This window comes from Crinia signifera, chromosome 1, assembly GCF_055691185.1.
Source record: "Crinia signifera chromosome 1, ASM5569118v1, whole genome shotgun sequence".
Classification (NCBI taxonomy): domain Eukaryota; kingdom Metazoa; phylum Chordata; class Amphibia; order Anura; family Myobatrachidae; genus Crinia; species Crinia signifera.
In genome coordinates this window covers 479,742,661-479,754,817 of record NC_139217.1, presented here as the reverse complement: position 1 = coordinate 479,754,817, position 12,157 = coordinate 479,742,661, and the positions used below count along the sequence as shown (strand labels likewise).

The 12,157-nt window shown below is 53.0% G+C and overlaps 1 protein-coding gene across 2 annotated transcripts in view; it reads left to right on the top strand.

Moving 5' to 3' along the window:
* LOC146024850 (talin-1) overlaps positions 1 to 12,157 on the top strand; it is a 147,129-nt gene that overhangs the window by 53,260 nt on the left and 81,712 nt on the right. For both annotated transcript variants that reach the window (XM_083155483.1, XM_083155482.1), the window contains 2 exons: positions 5,282 to 5,395; positions 5,961 to 6,095. In XM_083155483.1, the coding sequence (XP_083011609.1) occupies positions 5,282 to 5,395; positions 5,961 to 6,095 (249 nt within the window). The remainder of the gene's footprint in view (positions 1 to 5,281; positions 5,396 to 5,960; positions 6,096 to 12,157) is intronic.

Genomic DNA, 12,157 nt, shown 5'->3' with positions numbered 1-12,157 from the left:
CGAGCGCAGCGAGCCCGCGAGGGGCGGCGGTACGCGTCCTCCGACCTTTTCATGCCCTACTATCCACTAGGGCGTGGAGTGAGAATAGAATAGTGTGGCGAGCGCAGCGAGCCACCGAGCCCGAAGCGTGGCGAGCGCACGCGGATACCTTCACAGTTATACGCGTCCCCTTGCGGGCTTCACAGGTGTCCGTGGCGACGCGGACACCTGTGAAGCCCGCGAAGGGACGTGTTTACCTGTGAAGGTATCCGCGTCCCCTCGCGGGGCTCGCTGCGCTCGCCACGCTTCGGGCTCGGTGGCTCGCTGCGCTCGCCACACTATTCTATTCTCACTCCACGCCCTAGTGGATAGTAGGGCATGAAAAGGTCGGAGGACGCGTACCGCCGCCCCTCGCGGGCTCGCTGCGCTCGCCACGCTTCGGGTATGCGTCTATCGTGGGCTGCTGTTTACGCGCTTCAATTTGGGGGTGTTGGGAATTTTTTTCATTGAATCCAATGTAAAATTGGGTCCCAGGGACCCAATTTACATTGGATTCAATGAAAAAAATCGGGTCAAAAATCGGTCGGTCGCGTCGATCGCATCGCATGCGACCAAATCGCATGCGATGCGATCGACCCGATTTTTTTCAGCACGACCACCCCGATCTTAATCGGTGTGGCCGTGCTAGGAAACAAGTACCGAGGAAACTTTTGCGGACGGACACGTATAGAGACGGTAACTATGGCGACGGGAAACTTCCGGTCCTACGTAGGGACGGAAGTGAGACTCAGACAGTGGGTATTTAAACCCCATCGGAAACAGCACACAAAAGACTCAGGAGCCTTGATAAAGACCAGACCTTGGTTGAAACGCGTTGGCGTGACCCTGATGGGAGAATAAACGGCTGACTACAATACCAGGGGATTGCTTCCAGATACGCCACCTCCGGTAATAGTTTGCCAGCCATTTATTTTGATCATCGGAGACACTGTATATTTTGTGTGCCATATGAATGGATTTTTATGTGAATTACTATTTTTAAGGAAAAAAAAGATTATATGTTATTATATGTGTCATTAAAACTGTATTATGCTATGACCATATTTTTTCTTCCACATATGGATATAACAATACTCCACTACTAAGGAGGAATCCTACCCCACTCCCCCCCCTTTTGAAACACCAAAAAAAAAGGGGAAGTATTTTGATTGATTTGTGTTTTGAAGCGCTGGTGAAGGGTACTCTGCCTGTTTGTTGTGTAGATTCCCAGCAAGTAAAAGCCGCCAAATCCAGGTTTGGGGCCCTTGGTAAGAAGCAGGTGTCAAAAGGAGAGGACAAATCCTCTGCATGATGGGGTGGGGGCTCCCCTTTCTGCTCTCAGAGTGGGGGGGGGGGGGGGTCGCCTCCTGCAGTTTCGGCACAAGTGGAATATTCCAACCTCAGACTCTTGGGTTTTTTCAATTGTCTCAATCGGATAAATCTCAGGGGGAATCCTCCACTGAGATTTCTTCCAACCCCTTTACCAAGGGAAGCCACTTCAGGCACGGTCCTTTTGGGGGCGGCGTTGGCTCTCAGGGAGAAGGGGGTGGTGGTCCCGGTTCCTCAGGAGGAACACAAGAAAGGTTTTTACTCAATCCTTTTCATGGTGCCCAAACCAGACGGGTCAGTCAGACCCATATTAAACTTAGTCTTTAAACCAGCACCTTTGGGTGGATCCCTTCCGCATGGAGTCCCTGCACTCAGTGCTTGGCAGCATAGAGCCAGGGGAATTTTTGGCATCCGTGGACATTCAGGAGCCATATCTGCATATACCCATATGCAAAGAACATCAGTCCTTACTTCACTTTGCGATAGGGGAGACTCATTTACAGTTCCAGGCCCTACCCTTTGGTCTGGCTACAGCACCGAGGTTATTTACAAAGGTGATGGCTGTCATGGCAGCGTCACTCAGCCTGAGGGGAATAGTGATTATCCCCTACTTGGACGATCTGCTATTCAAAGCAGAGTCAGAGGGAAAATTACAGGAACACCTATCAGTGGCGACACGGTTCTTGCAGGACATGGGATGGGTGCTCAATCTGCCCAAGTCCCATTTGATTCCCTCACAGAGATTGATGTTCCTGGTGGTAATCCTGGACACCAATTTACACAGTGTATTCCTTCCAAAGCAAGGGACATCCGTCAGTTGGTGTTACTGTTACTGCAGGCATCAAGGCCTACAGTTTGGCAAGGGGTGAAGCTCCCCGGCAAAATGGTGGCAACTTTTGAGACGCTTCAGTTTGCCAGGTTTCACTCCAGAACTTTTCATGGAACATCCTTTCCTGTTGGTCAGGGAATGCGAAAACAATGAAACAAGAACTATTACGTCTCTCTCAGGAGACAAAGGATTCCTTACTCTGGCGGACGAATATAGAGATGTGTGTCCTCCTTGCGGTGCAGCCTCGGTCATCCAGACATCATTACAGAGTAAGCCTGGAAGCCGTAAGGCTCTGGTCAGGGTGACCCCTTCCCTCAGGCCCCTTTTTGTCCATCAGGACACTGATACAGACAGTGTGGTTGGGGAGGGACAGCTTGTTGATGACAAGGATGACACCGCGTCATGCATCGATGTAGGGGCCCTGGTAACTGCAGTCAAAGAGGTCTTGAATTTACAGGGCACTGTTGAACCCCCTCAGTCCATTGGACTATCTTTTAAGCGTCCAGAACGGGCTCCTAGGGTTTTCCCTAAATCTAGGGAATTAGAGGAAACCCTCTCAGAGGCCTGGGAGATACCGAATAGGAAGTTTGCGCTCCCTAGGCGGTTTGCCACCCTTTACACCTCCCTCCGGAGGACAGACTAAATGGGCCAAGTGGTTCTTATCTGCCGTCAAATTCTATGTTTCTATGTTTAGGGTACGCTGGGAGACAGCCCCCAGGGTGGATGCACATGTCGCTGTTTGTACGCTCCTCTACTCTCCCTATTCCAACCACGTCCCTTAAGGACTCTGCTGACCGGAAGTTGGAGAACTTCCTTAAGCTCATTTATATAACTTCCGGTGTGGTGGCTCGGCCTACTCTGGTGTCTGCCTGGGTGGCTAAAGCCATGGTAGAGTGGACTACCGCCCTCGCAAATGCTGTGGCAGAGGAGGGTAGTGCAGATGATCTGTTGCCCACTCTTGACATCATGCATCAGGCCACACTCAACACTGGATGCAGCCACCCTTACCTCCCACGTGTCCGCCTCGGCTGTGGTGGCGTGTCGGTCTCTGTGGAATCTGCTCATGGAAGGCAGATTCCGATTCCAAGAAAACCTTAGAAGCTACCGTTCCCGTGTCTCAGCTAGGCACAGGTTTTTATGCCAGCCTCTTCTTGGTTCAAAAGCCCAACAGGTCTTTCCTTCCCATCTTAAATCTCAAATGGCTCAACAAATTTGACAGGGTCCCAAAGTTCAAGATGGAAACCTTGAGGTCCATTGTTCTGACCTTACAACTGGCGGACTACGTGGCATCCCTGGATGCGTATCTGCAAATCTCCATCAAACAGGAACATTGAGGTTTGCACTGCAGGACCATCATTTCCAGTTTCAAGCCCTGCCTTTCGGCCTATCCACGGCAATCAGGGTGTTTACGAAGGTCGTAGTGGTATTGGGCAGCAGACTTCGCAATCAGCCGCTCCCACTGTGGAGTACCTCCAGACTGCTGAAGCAGTTCATCCTGTGCATCATACAGACCAGTTGCTCCCACTGTGGAGTACCTCCAGACCGCTGACATGGTTCATCCTGTGCATCATATGGACCAGTCGCTCCCACTGTGGAGTACCTCCAGACCGCTGATTCATTTAATCCTGTGCATCATATGTACCATCTGCTGTGACTGTGGAGTACCTTCAGACTGCTGACGTGTTTCGTCCTGTGCATCATACAGACCAGTCGCTGCCTCTGGGGTGTTCCTCCAGACTGATGAATCATTTTGTCCTGTGCATCATATGTACCGGCTGTTGTCACTGTAGAATACCTCCAGACTGCTGAAGTGTTTCGTCCTGTGCATCATACGTACTAGCCACTGTGGAGTACCTCCAGACCACAGATGTGTTTCGTCCTGTGCATCATACGGAACAGCTGCTGCCCCTCTGGAGTACTTCTAGAAATGACGCGACTTACAGGTCTGCTGCCTGTCACTTTTACATTTGTGAATGTGGAACTTGGTTCCTTGCCACAGGTGCACTGGGAAATGTCTTCCCACCACAGGAAGCTGTAACATGGACAACGCATTATGCAGTATCAACCCCCTAACCTAATTGTTAGGTACCTGGCTCCTGGGCTCCATGGTATGTGACTGGTTAGATATAGACCTTCTGCAGTCCATATGTGACTATTGACCTGCTGGGATCAATGCCATGTGTCCAGTAATAGTTCTCCTCCTCCTGGAGACCATGCCATGTGACCAGTAATAGTTATCGTCCTCCTGGAGACCATGCCATGTGACCAGTAATAGTTATTGTCCTCCTGGAGACCATGGCATGTGACCAGTAATAGTTTTCATCCTCCTGGAGACCATGGCATGTGACCAGTAATAGTTCTCGTCCTCCTGGGGTCCATGCCATGTGACCAGTAATAGTTATCGTCCTCCTGGAGACCATGGCATGTGACCAGTAATAGTTTTCTTACTCCTGGAGACCATGGCATGTGACCAGTAATAGGTATCGTCCTCCTGGAGACCATGGCATGTGACCAGTAATAGTTATCGTCCTCCTGGAGACCATGGCATGTGACCAGTAATAGGCATAGTCCTCCAGGAGACCATGGCATGTGACCAGTAATAGGTATAGTCCTCCTGGAGACAATGACATTTGACCAGTAATAGTTATCGTCCTCCTGGAGACCATGGCATGTGACCAGTAATAGGTATCGTCCTCCTGGAGACAATGACATGTGACCAGTAATAGTTATCGTCCTCCTGGAGACCATGGCATGTGACCAGTAATAGTTATCGTCCTCCTAGAGTCCATGGCATTTGACCAGTAATAGTTATCGTCCTCCTGGAGACCATGGCATTTGATCAGTAATAGTTATCGTCCTCCTGGAGACCATGGCATGTGACCAGTAATAGTTATAGTCCTCCTGGAGACCCTGGCATTTAACCAGTAATAGTTATCGTCCTCCTGGAGACCATGACATGTGAACAGTAATAGGTATAGTCCTCCTGGAGACAATGACATGTGACCAGTAATAGTTATCGTCCTCCTGGAGACCATGGCATGTGACCAGTAATAGTTATAGTCCTCTCCTGGTCCATGACATGTCCTTTAATGTTTCATCTTGCAGAGTGTGGCTGACCAGATCCCAATGTTGGTACAAGGAGTTCGAGGAAGCCAGTCCCAGCCCGAGAGTCCCAGCGCTCAGCTATCACTGATCAGCGCCAGCCAGAACTTCCTGCAGGTATTTTAGTCATTGTGTATATTTATGTACTGTTTGCTCGTGTCTATCTGTATGTCTCTGTGTCTGTTAGTGTGTCTCTCTGTATGTCTCTGTCTGTCTGTATGTCTCTGTATGTCTGTGTGTCTGTTAGTGTGTGTCTGTCTGTATGTCTCTGTGTCTTAGTGTGTGTCTGTCTGTGTATGTTCGACGCACACGAGACCATAAAACTCTCATACACTGAACACACAGACAGCTGGACAGCTTATAGACACAAACATAAACCTGATACAGCCACATACACAAATATCAGACACACAGGTGACCCTGAGGGAGCCTCTAGGACGTGACTTATTGCCTGGTCCACAGCGAGGACAGAACATAATGGAGGAGCAGGTTGGGTTAATGTCCTCTGCAAATCATGACTGCTGTTAGCTATAAGAACTATAGCGGGAACGTGGCAGCAGGGGGTGGGGGCATGGGCGTGGCGACACATGCTCCGTGGAAAGTGGCGGCAGATGCTGGGGTAGAAAGTGGTGGGAGAGGCTATGGGGTGGAACGTGGTACTTATTTATTATCTCTCTCATAGCCTGGAGGTAAACTGGTGGCTGCCGGGAAGGCAGCTGTCCCAACAGTGTCCGATCCGGCCTCTGCAATGCAGCTTGGTCAGTGCACAAAGAACTTGGCATCCGCCCTGGCAGAACTCCGAACCACTGCACAGAAGGTAAATTATGTCTTGATCATTATTGTGCCACTTTTTCTGGAAGGTTACTGGTGGTGTGTGAGGTGGCAGCTGGTCAGTTACTGACGGTGTGTATGGTGGCTGGTCAGTTACTGACGGTGTGTATGGTGCCGCCTGGTCAGTTACTGACGGTGTGTGAGGTCCCGTCTGGTCAGTTACTGACAGTGTGTATGGGGGTGGCTGGTCAGTTACTGACGGTGTGTATGGTGGTGGCTGGTCAGTTACTGACAGTGTGTATGGTGGGGGCTGGTCAGTTACTGACAGTGTGTATGGTGGCGGCTGGTCAGTTACTGGTGGTGCAGGAGGCAGAGGGTGGTCAGTTACTGGTGGTGTGTGAGGTACCGCCTGGTCACTTACTGACAGTGTGTATGGGGGTGGCTGGTCAGTTACTGACGGTGTGTATGGGGGTGGCTGGTCAGTTACTGACAGTGTGTATGGTGGGGGCTGGTCAGTTACTGACAGTGTGTATGGTGGCGGCTGGTCAGTTACTGGTGGTGCAGGAGGCAGAGGGTGGTCAGTTACTGGTGGTGTGTGAGGTACCGCCTGGTCAGTTACTGACAGTGTGTATGGGGGTGGCTGGTCAGTTACTGACGGTGTGTATGGGGGTGGCTGGTCAGTTACTGACAGTGTGTATGGTGGGGGCTGGTCAGTTACTGACAGTGTGTATGGTGGCGGCTGGTCAGTTACTGGTGGTGCAGGAGGCAGAGGGTGGTCAGTTACTGTTGGTGTGTGAGGTACCGCCTGGTCAGTTACTGACGGTGTGTATGGGGGTGGCTGGTCAGTTACTGACGGTGTGTATGGGGGTGGCTGGTCAGTTACTGACAGTGTGTATGGTGGGGGCTGGTCAGTTACTGACAGTGTGTATGGTGGCGGCTGGTCAGTTACTGGTGGTGCAGGAGGCAGAGGGTGGTCAGTTACAGGTGGTGGCTGGTCAGTTACTGGTGGTGTGTGAGGTACCGCCTGGTCACTTACTGACAGTGTGTATGGGGGTGGCTGGTCAGTTACTGACGGTGTGTATGGTGGTGGCTGGTCAGTTACTGACAGTGTGTATGGTGTTGGCTTGTCAGTTACTGACAGTGTGTATGGTGGCGGCTGATCAGTTACTGGTGGTGCAAGGGGCAGAGGGTGGTCAGTTACAGGTGGTGGCTGGTCAGTTACTGGTGGTGTGTGAGGTGCCGCCTGGTCAGTTACTGACGGTGTGTATGGTGGTGTCTGGTCAGTTACTGACAGTGTGTATGGTGGGGGCTTGTCAGTTACTGACAGTGTGTATGGTGGCGGCTGATCAGTTACTGGTGGTGTGTGAGGTCCCGTCTGGTCAGTTACTGACTGTGTGTATGGTGGTGTCTGGTCAGTTACTGACAGTGTGTATGGTGGGGGCTTGTCAGTTACTGACAGTGTGTATGGTGGCGGCTGATCAGTTACTGGTGGTGTGTGAGGTGCCGCCTGGTCAGTTACTGACGGTGTGTATGGTGGTGGCTGGTCAGTTACTGACAGTGTGTATGGTGGGGGCTGGTCAGTTACTGACAGTGTGTATGGTGGCGGCTGGTCAGTTACTGGTGGTGCAGGAGGCAGAGGGTGGTCAGTTACAGGTGGTGGCTGGTCAGTTACTGGTGGTGTGTGAGGTACCGCCTGGTCACTTACTGACAGTGTGTATGGGGGTGGCTGGTCAGTTACTGACGGTGTGTATGGTGGTGGCTGGTCAGTTACTGACAGTGTGTATGGTGTTGGCTTGTCAGTTACTGACAGTGTGTATGGTGGCGGCTGATCAGTTACTGGTGGTGCAAGGGGCAGAGGGTGGTCAGTTACAGGTGGTGGCTGGTCAGTTACTGGTGGTGTGTGAGGTGCCGCCTGGTCAGTTACTGACGGTGTGTATGGGGGTGGCTGGTCAGTTACTGACGGTGTGTATGGGGGTGGCTGGTCAGTTACTGACAGTGTGTATGGTGGGGGCTGGTCAGTTACTGACAATGTGTATGGTGGCGGCTGGTCAGTTACTGGTGGTGCAGGAGGCAGAGGGTGGTGAGTTACAGGTGTTGGCTGGTCAGTTACTGGTGGTGTGTGAGGTGCCGCCTGATCAGTTACTGACGGTGTGTATGGTGGTGGCTGGTCAGTTACTGACGGTGTGTATGGTGGCGGCTGGTCAGTTACTGACGGTGTGTATGGTGGCGGCTGGTCAGTTACTGACGGTATGTATAGTGGTGTGGTGGCTGGTGAGTTACTGGTGGTGTGTGAGACGGCGGATGGTCAGTTACTGGAGGTGTGTGATGTGGCGGCTGGTCAGTTACTGGTGGTGCAGGGGGCAGAGGCTGGTCAGCTACAGGTGGTGTGTATGGTGGTGGCTGGTCAGTTACTGGAGGTGTGTGAGGTGGCGGCTGGTCAGTTACTGGCGGTATATTAGATGGCGGCTGGTCAGTTACTGGTGGTGCAGGAGGCAGAGGCTGGTCAGCTACAGGTGGTGTGTATGGTGGTGGCTGGTCAGTTACTGGTAGGTGTGTGAGGTGGCTGCTGGTCAGTTACTGGTGGTAGCTTGTCAGTTACTGGTGGTAGCTTGTCAGTTACTGGCGGTGCGTGTGGTGGCGGCTGGTCAGTTACTGGAGGTGTGTGAGGTGGCAGATGGTCAGTTACTGGATGTGTGTGAGGTGGCGGCTGGTCAGTTAATGGTGGTGCAGGAGGCAGAGGCTGGTCAGCTACAGGTGGTGTGTATGGTGGTGGCTGGTCAGTTACTGGAGGTGTGTGAGGTAGCGGATGCTCAGTTACTGGAGAGGTGTGAGGTGGCAGCTAGTCAGTTACTGTCGGTGTGTATGGTGGCGGCTGGTCAGTTACTGGTCGTGTGTATGGTGGTGGCTGGTCAGTTACTTTGGTGCGTGAGGTGGCGGCTGGTCAGTTACTGGAGGTGCGTGAGGTGGCAGATGGTCAGTTACTGACGGTGTGTATGGTGGCGGCTGGTCAGTTACTGGTGGTGTGTATGGTGGAGGCTTGTCAGTTACTGGTGGTGTGTATCTTGGCGGCTGGTCAGTTACTGGTCGTGTGTATGGTGGTGGCTGTTCAGTTACTTTGGTGCGTGAGGTGGCGGCTGGTCAGTTACTGGAGAGGTGTGAGGTGGCGGCTGGTCAGTTACTGATGGTGTGTATGGTGGCGGCTGGTCAGTTACTGGTGGTGTGTATGGTGGAGACTTGTCAGTTACTGGTGGTGTGTATGGTGGCGGCTGGTCAGTTACTGGTGGTGTGTATGGTGGTGGCTGGTCAGTTACTGGTGGTGCGTGAGGTGGTGGCTGGTCAGTTACTGGTGGTGCGTGAGGTGGTGGCTGGTCAGTTATTGGTGGTGCGTGAGGTGGCGGCTGGTCAGTTACTGGAGGTGTGTGAGGTAGCAGATGGTCAGTTACTGGAGAGGTGTGAGGTGGCATCTGGTCAGTTACTGACAGTGTGTATGGTGGTGGCTGGTTAGTTACTGGCGGTGCATGAGCTGGCGTATGGTCAGTTACTGGCGTTGTGTATGGTGGTGGCTGGTCATATACTGGCGGTGCATGAGGTGGCGACTGGTCAGTTACTGGAGGTGTGTGAGGTGGCGGATGGTCAGTTGCAGGTGGTGTGTATGGTGGTGGCTGGTCAGTTACTGACGGTGTGTATGGTGGTGGCTGGTCAGTTACTAGAGGTTACTGACGGTGTGTATGGTGGCTGGTCAGTTACTGACGGTGTGTATGGTGGTGGCTGGTCAGTTACTGATGGTGTGTATGGTGGCGGCTGGTCAGTTACTGGTGGTGTGTATGGGGGTGGCTGGTCAGTTACTGGTGGTGTGTATGGGGGTGGCTGGTCAGTTACTGGTGGTGCGTGAGGTGGTGGCAGGTCAGTTACTGATGGTGCGTGAGGTGGTGGCTGGTCAGTTACTGGATGTGTGTGAGGTGGCAGCTGGTCAGCTACTGGAGGTGTGTAAGGTGATGGCTGGTCAGTTACTGGCGTTGTGTATGGTGATGGCTGGTCAGTTACTGGTGGTGCGTGAGGTGGTGGCTGGTCAGTTACTGGATGTGTGTGAGGTGGCAGCTGGTCAGCTACTGGAGGTGTGTAAGGTGGTGGCTGGTCAGTTACTGGAGGTGTGTGAGGTGGCAGATGGTCAGTTGCAGGTGGTGTGTATGGTGGTGGCTGGTCAGTTACTGACGGTGTGTATGGTGGTGGCTGGTCAGTTACTGGTGGTGCGTGAGGTGGGGGCTGGTCAGTTACATGTAGTGTGTATGTTGATGGCTGGTTAGTTACTGGCGGTTTGTATGGTGGCAGCAGGTCAGTTACTGACGGTGTGTATGGTGGCGGCTGGTCAGTTACTGGTGGTGTGTATGGTGGTGGCTGGTCAGTTACTGGTGGTGCGTGAGGTGGTGGCTGGTCAGGTACTGGTGGTGCGTGAGGTGGTGGCTGGTCAGTTATTGGTGGTGCGTGAGGTGGCAGCTGGTCAGTTACTGGAGGTGTGTGAGGTAGCAGATGGTCAGTTACTGGAGAGGTGTGAGGTGGCATCTGGTCAGTTACTGACGGTGTGTATGGTGGCGGCTGGTTAGTTACTGGTGGTGTGTATGGTGGTGGCTGGTCAGTTACTGGCGGTGCATGAGCTGGCGGATGGTCAGTTACTGGAGAGGTGTGAGGTGGCAGCTAGTCAGTTACTGGTGTTGTGTATGGTGGTGGCTGGTCAGTTACTGGTGGTGCTTGAGGTGGTGGCTGGTCAGTTACTGGAGGTGTGTGAGGTGGCAGATGGTCAGTTGCAGGTGGTGTGTATGGTGGTGGCTGGTCAGTTACTGACGGTGTGTATGGTGGTGGCTGGTCAGTTACTGGAGGTGTGTGAGGTGGCAGATGGTCAGTTACTGGATGTGTGTGAGGTGGCAGATGGTCAGTTACTGGAGGTGTGTGAGGTGGTGGCTGGTCAGTTACTGGTGGTGCAGAAGACAGAGGCTGGTCAGCTACAGGTGGTGTGTATGGGGTCGGCTGGTCAGTTGCTGACTGTGTATGGTGGTGGCTGATCAGTTACTGGAGGTGTGTGAGGTGGCGGATGCTCAGTTACTGGATAGGTGTGAGGTGGCAGCTGGTCAGTTACTGACTGTGTGTATGGTGGCTGGTCAGTTACTGACGGTGTGTATGGTGGTGGCTGGTCAGTTACTGACGGTGTGTATGGTGGCGGCTGGTCAGTTACTGGTGGTGTGTATGGGGGTGGCTGGTCAGTTACTGGTGGTGTGTATGGGGGTGGCTGGTCAGTTACTGGTGGTGCGTGAGGTGGTGGCAGGTCAGTTACTGATGGTGCGTGAGGTGGTGGCTGGTCAGTTACTGGATGTGTGTGAGGTGGCAGCTGGTCAGCTACTGGAGGTGTATAAGGTGATGGCTGGTCAGTTACTGGCGTTGTGTATGGTGATAGCTGGTCAGTTACTGGTGGTGCGTGAGGTGGTGGCTGGTCAGTTACTGGATGTGTGTGAGGTGGCAGCTGGTCAGCTACTGGAGGTGTGTAAGGTGATGGCTGGTCAGTTACTGGCGTGTATGGTGATGGCTGGTCAGTTACTGGTGGTGCGTGAGGTGGGGGCTGGTTAGTTACTGGTGGTGTGTATGGTGGTGGCTGGTCAGTTTCTGGCGGTGCATGAGCTGGCGGATGGTCAGTTACTGGAGAGGTGTGAGGTGGCAGCTAGTCAGTTACTGGCGTTGTGTATGGTGGCGGCTGGTCATTTACTGGCAGTGTGTGAGGTGGAGACTGGTCAGTTACTGGTGGTGTGTGAGATGGCGGCTGGTCAGTTACTGGTGGTGTGTGAGATGGCTGCTGGTCAGTTACTGGTGGTGTGTGAGATGGCTGCTGGTCAGTTACTGGTGGTGCGTGAGGTGGTGGCTGGTCAGTTACTGGTGGTGCGTGAGGTGGCGGCTGGTCAGTTACTGGAGGTGTGTGAGGTGGCAGCTGGTCAGTTACTGGAGGTGTGTAAGGTGATGGCTGGTCAGTTACTGGCGTTGTGTATGGTGATGGCTGGTCAGTTACTGGTGGTGCGTGAGGTGGTGGCTGGTCAGTTACTGGATGTGTGTGAGGTGGCAGCTGGA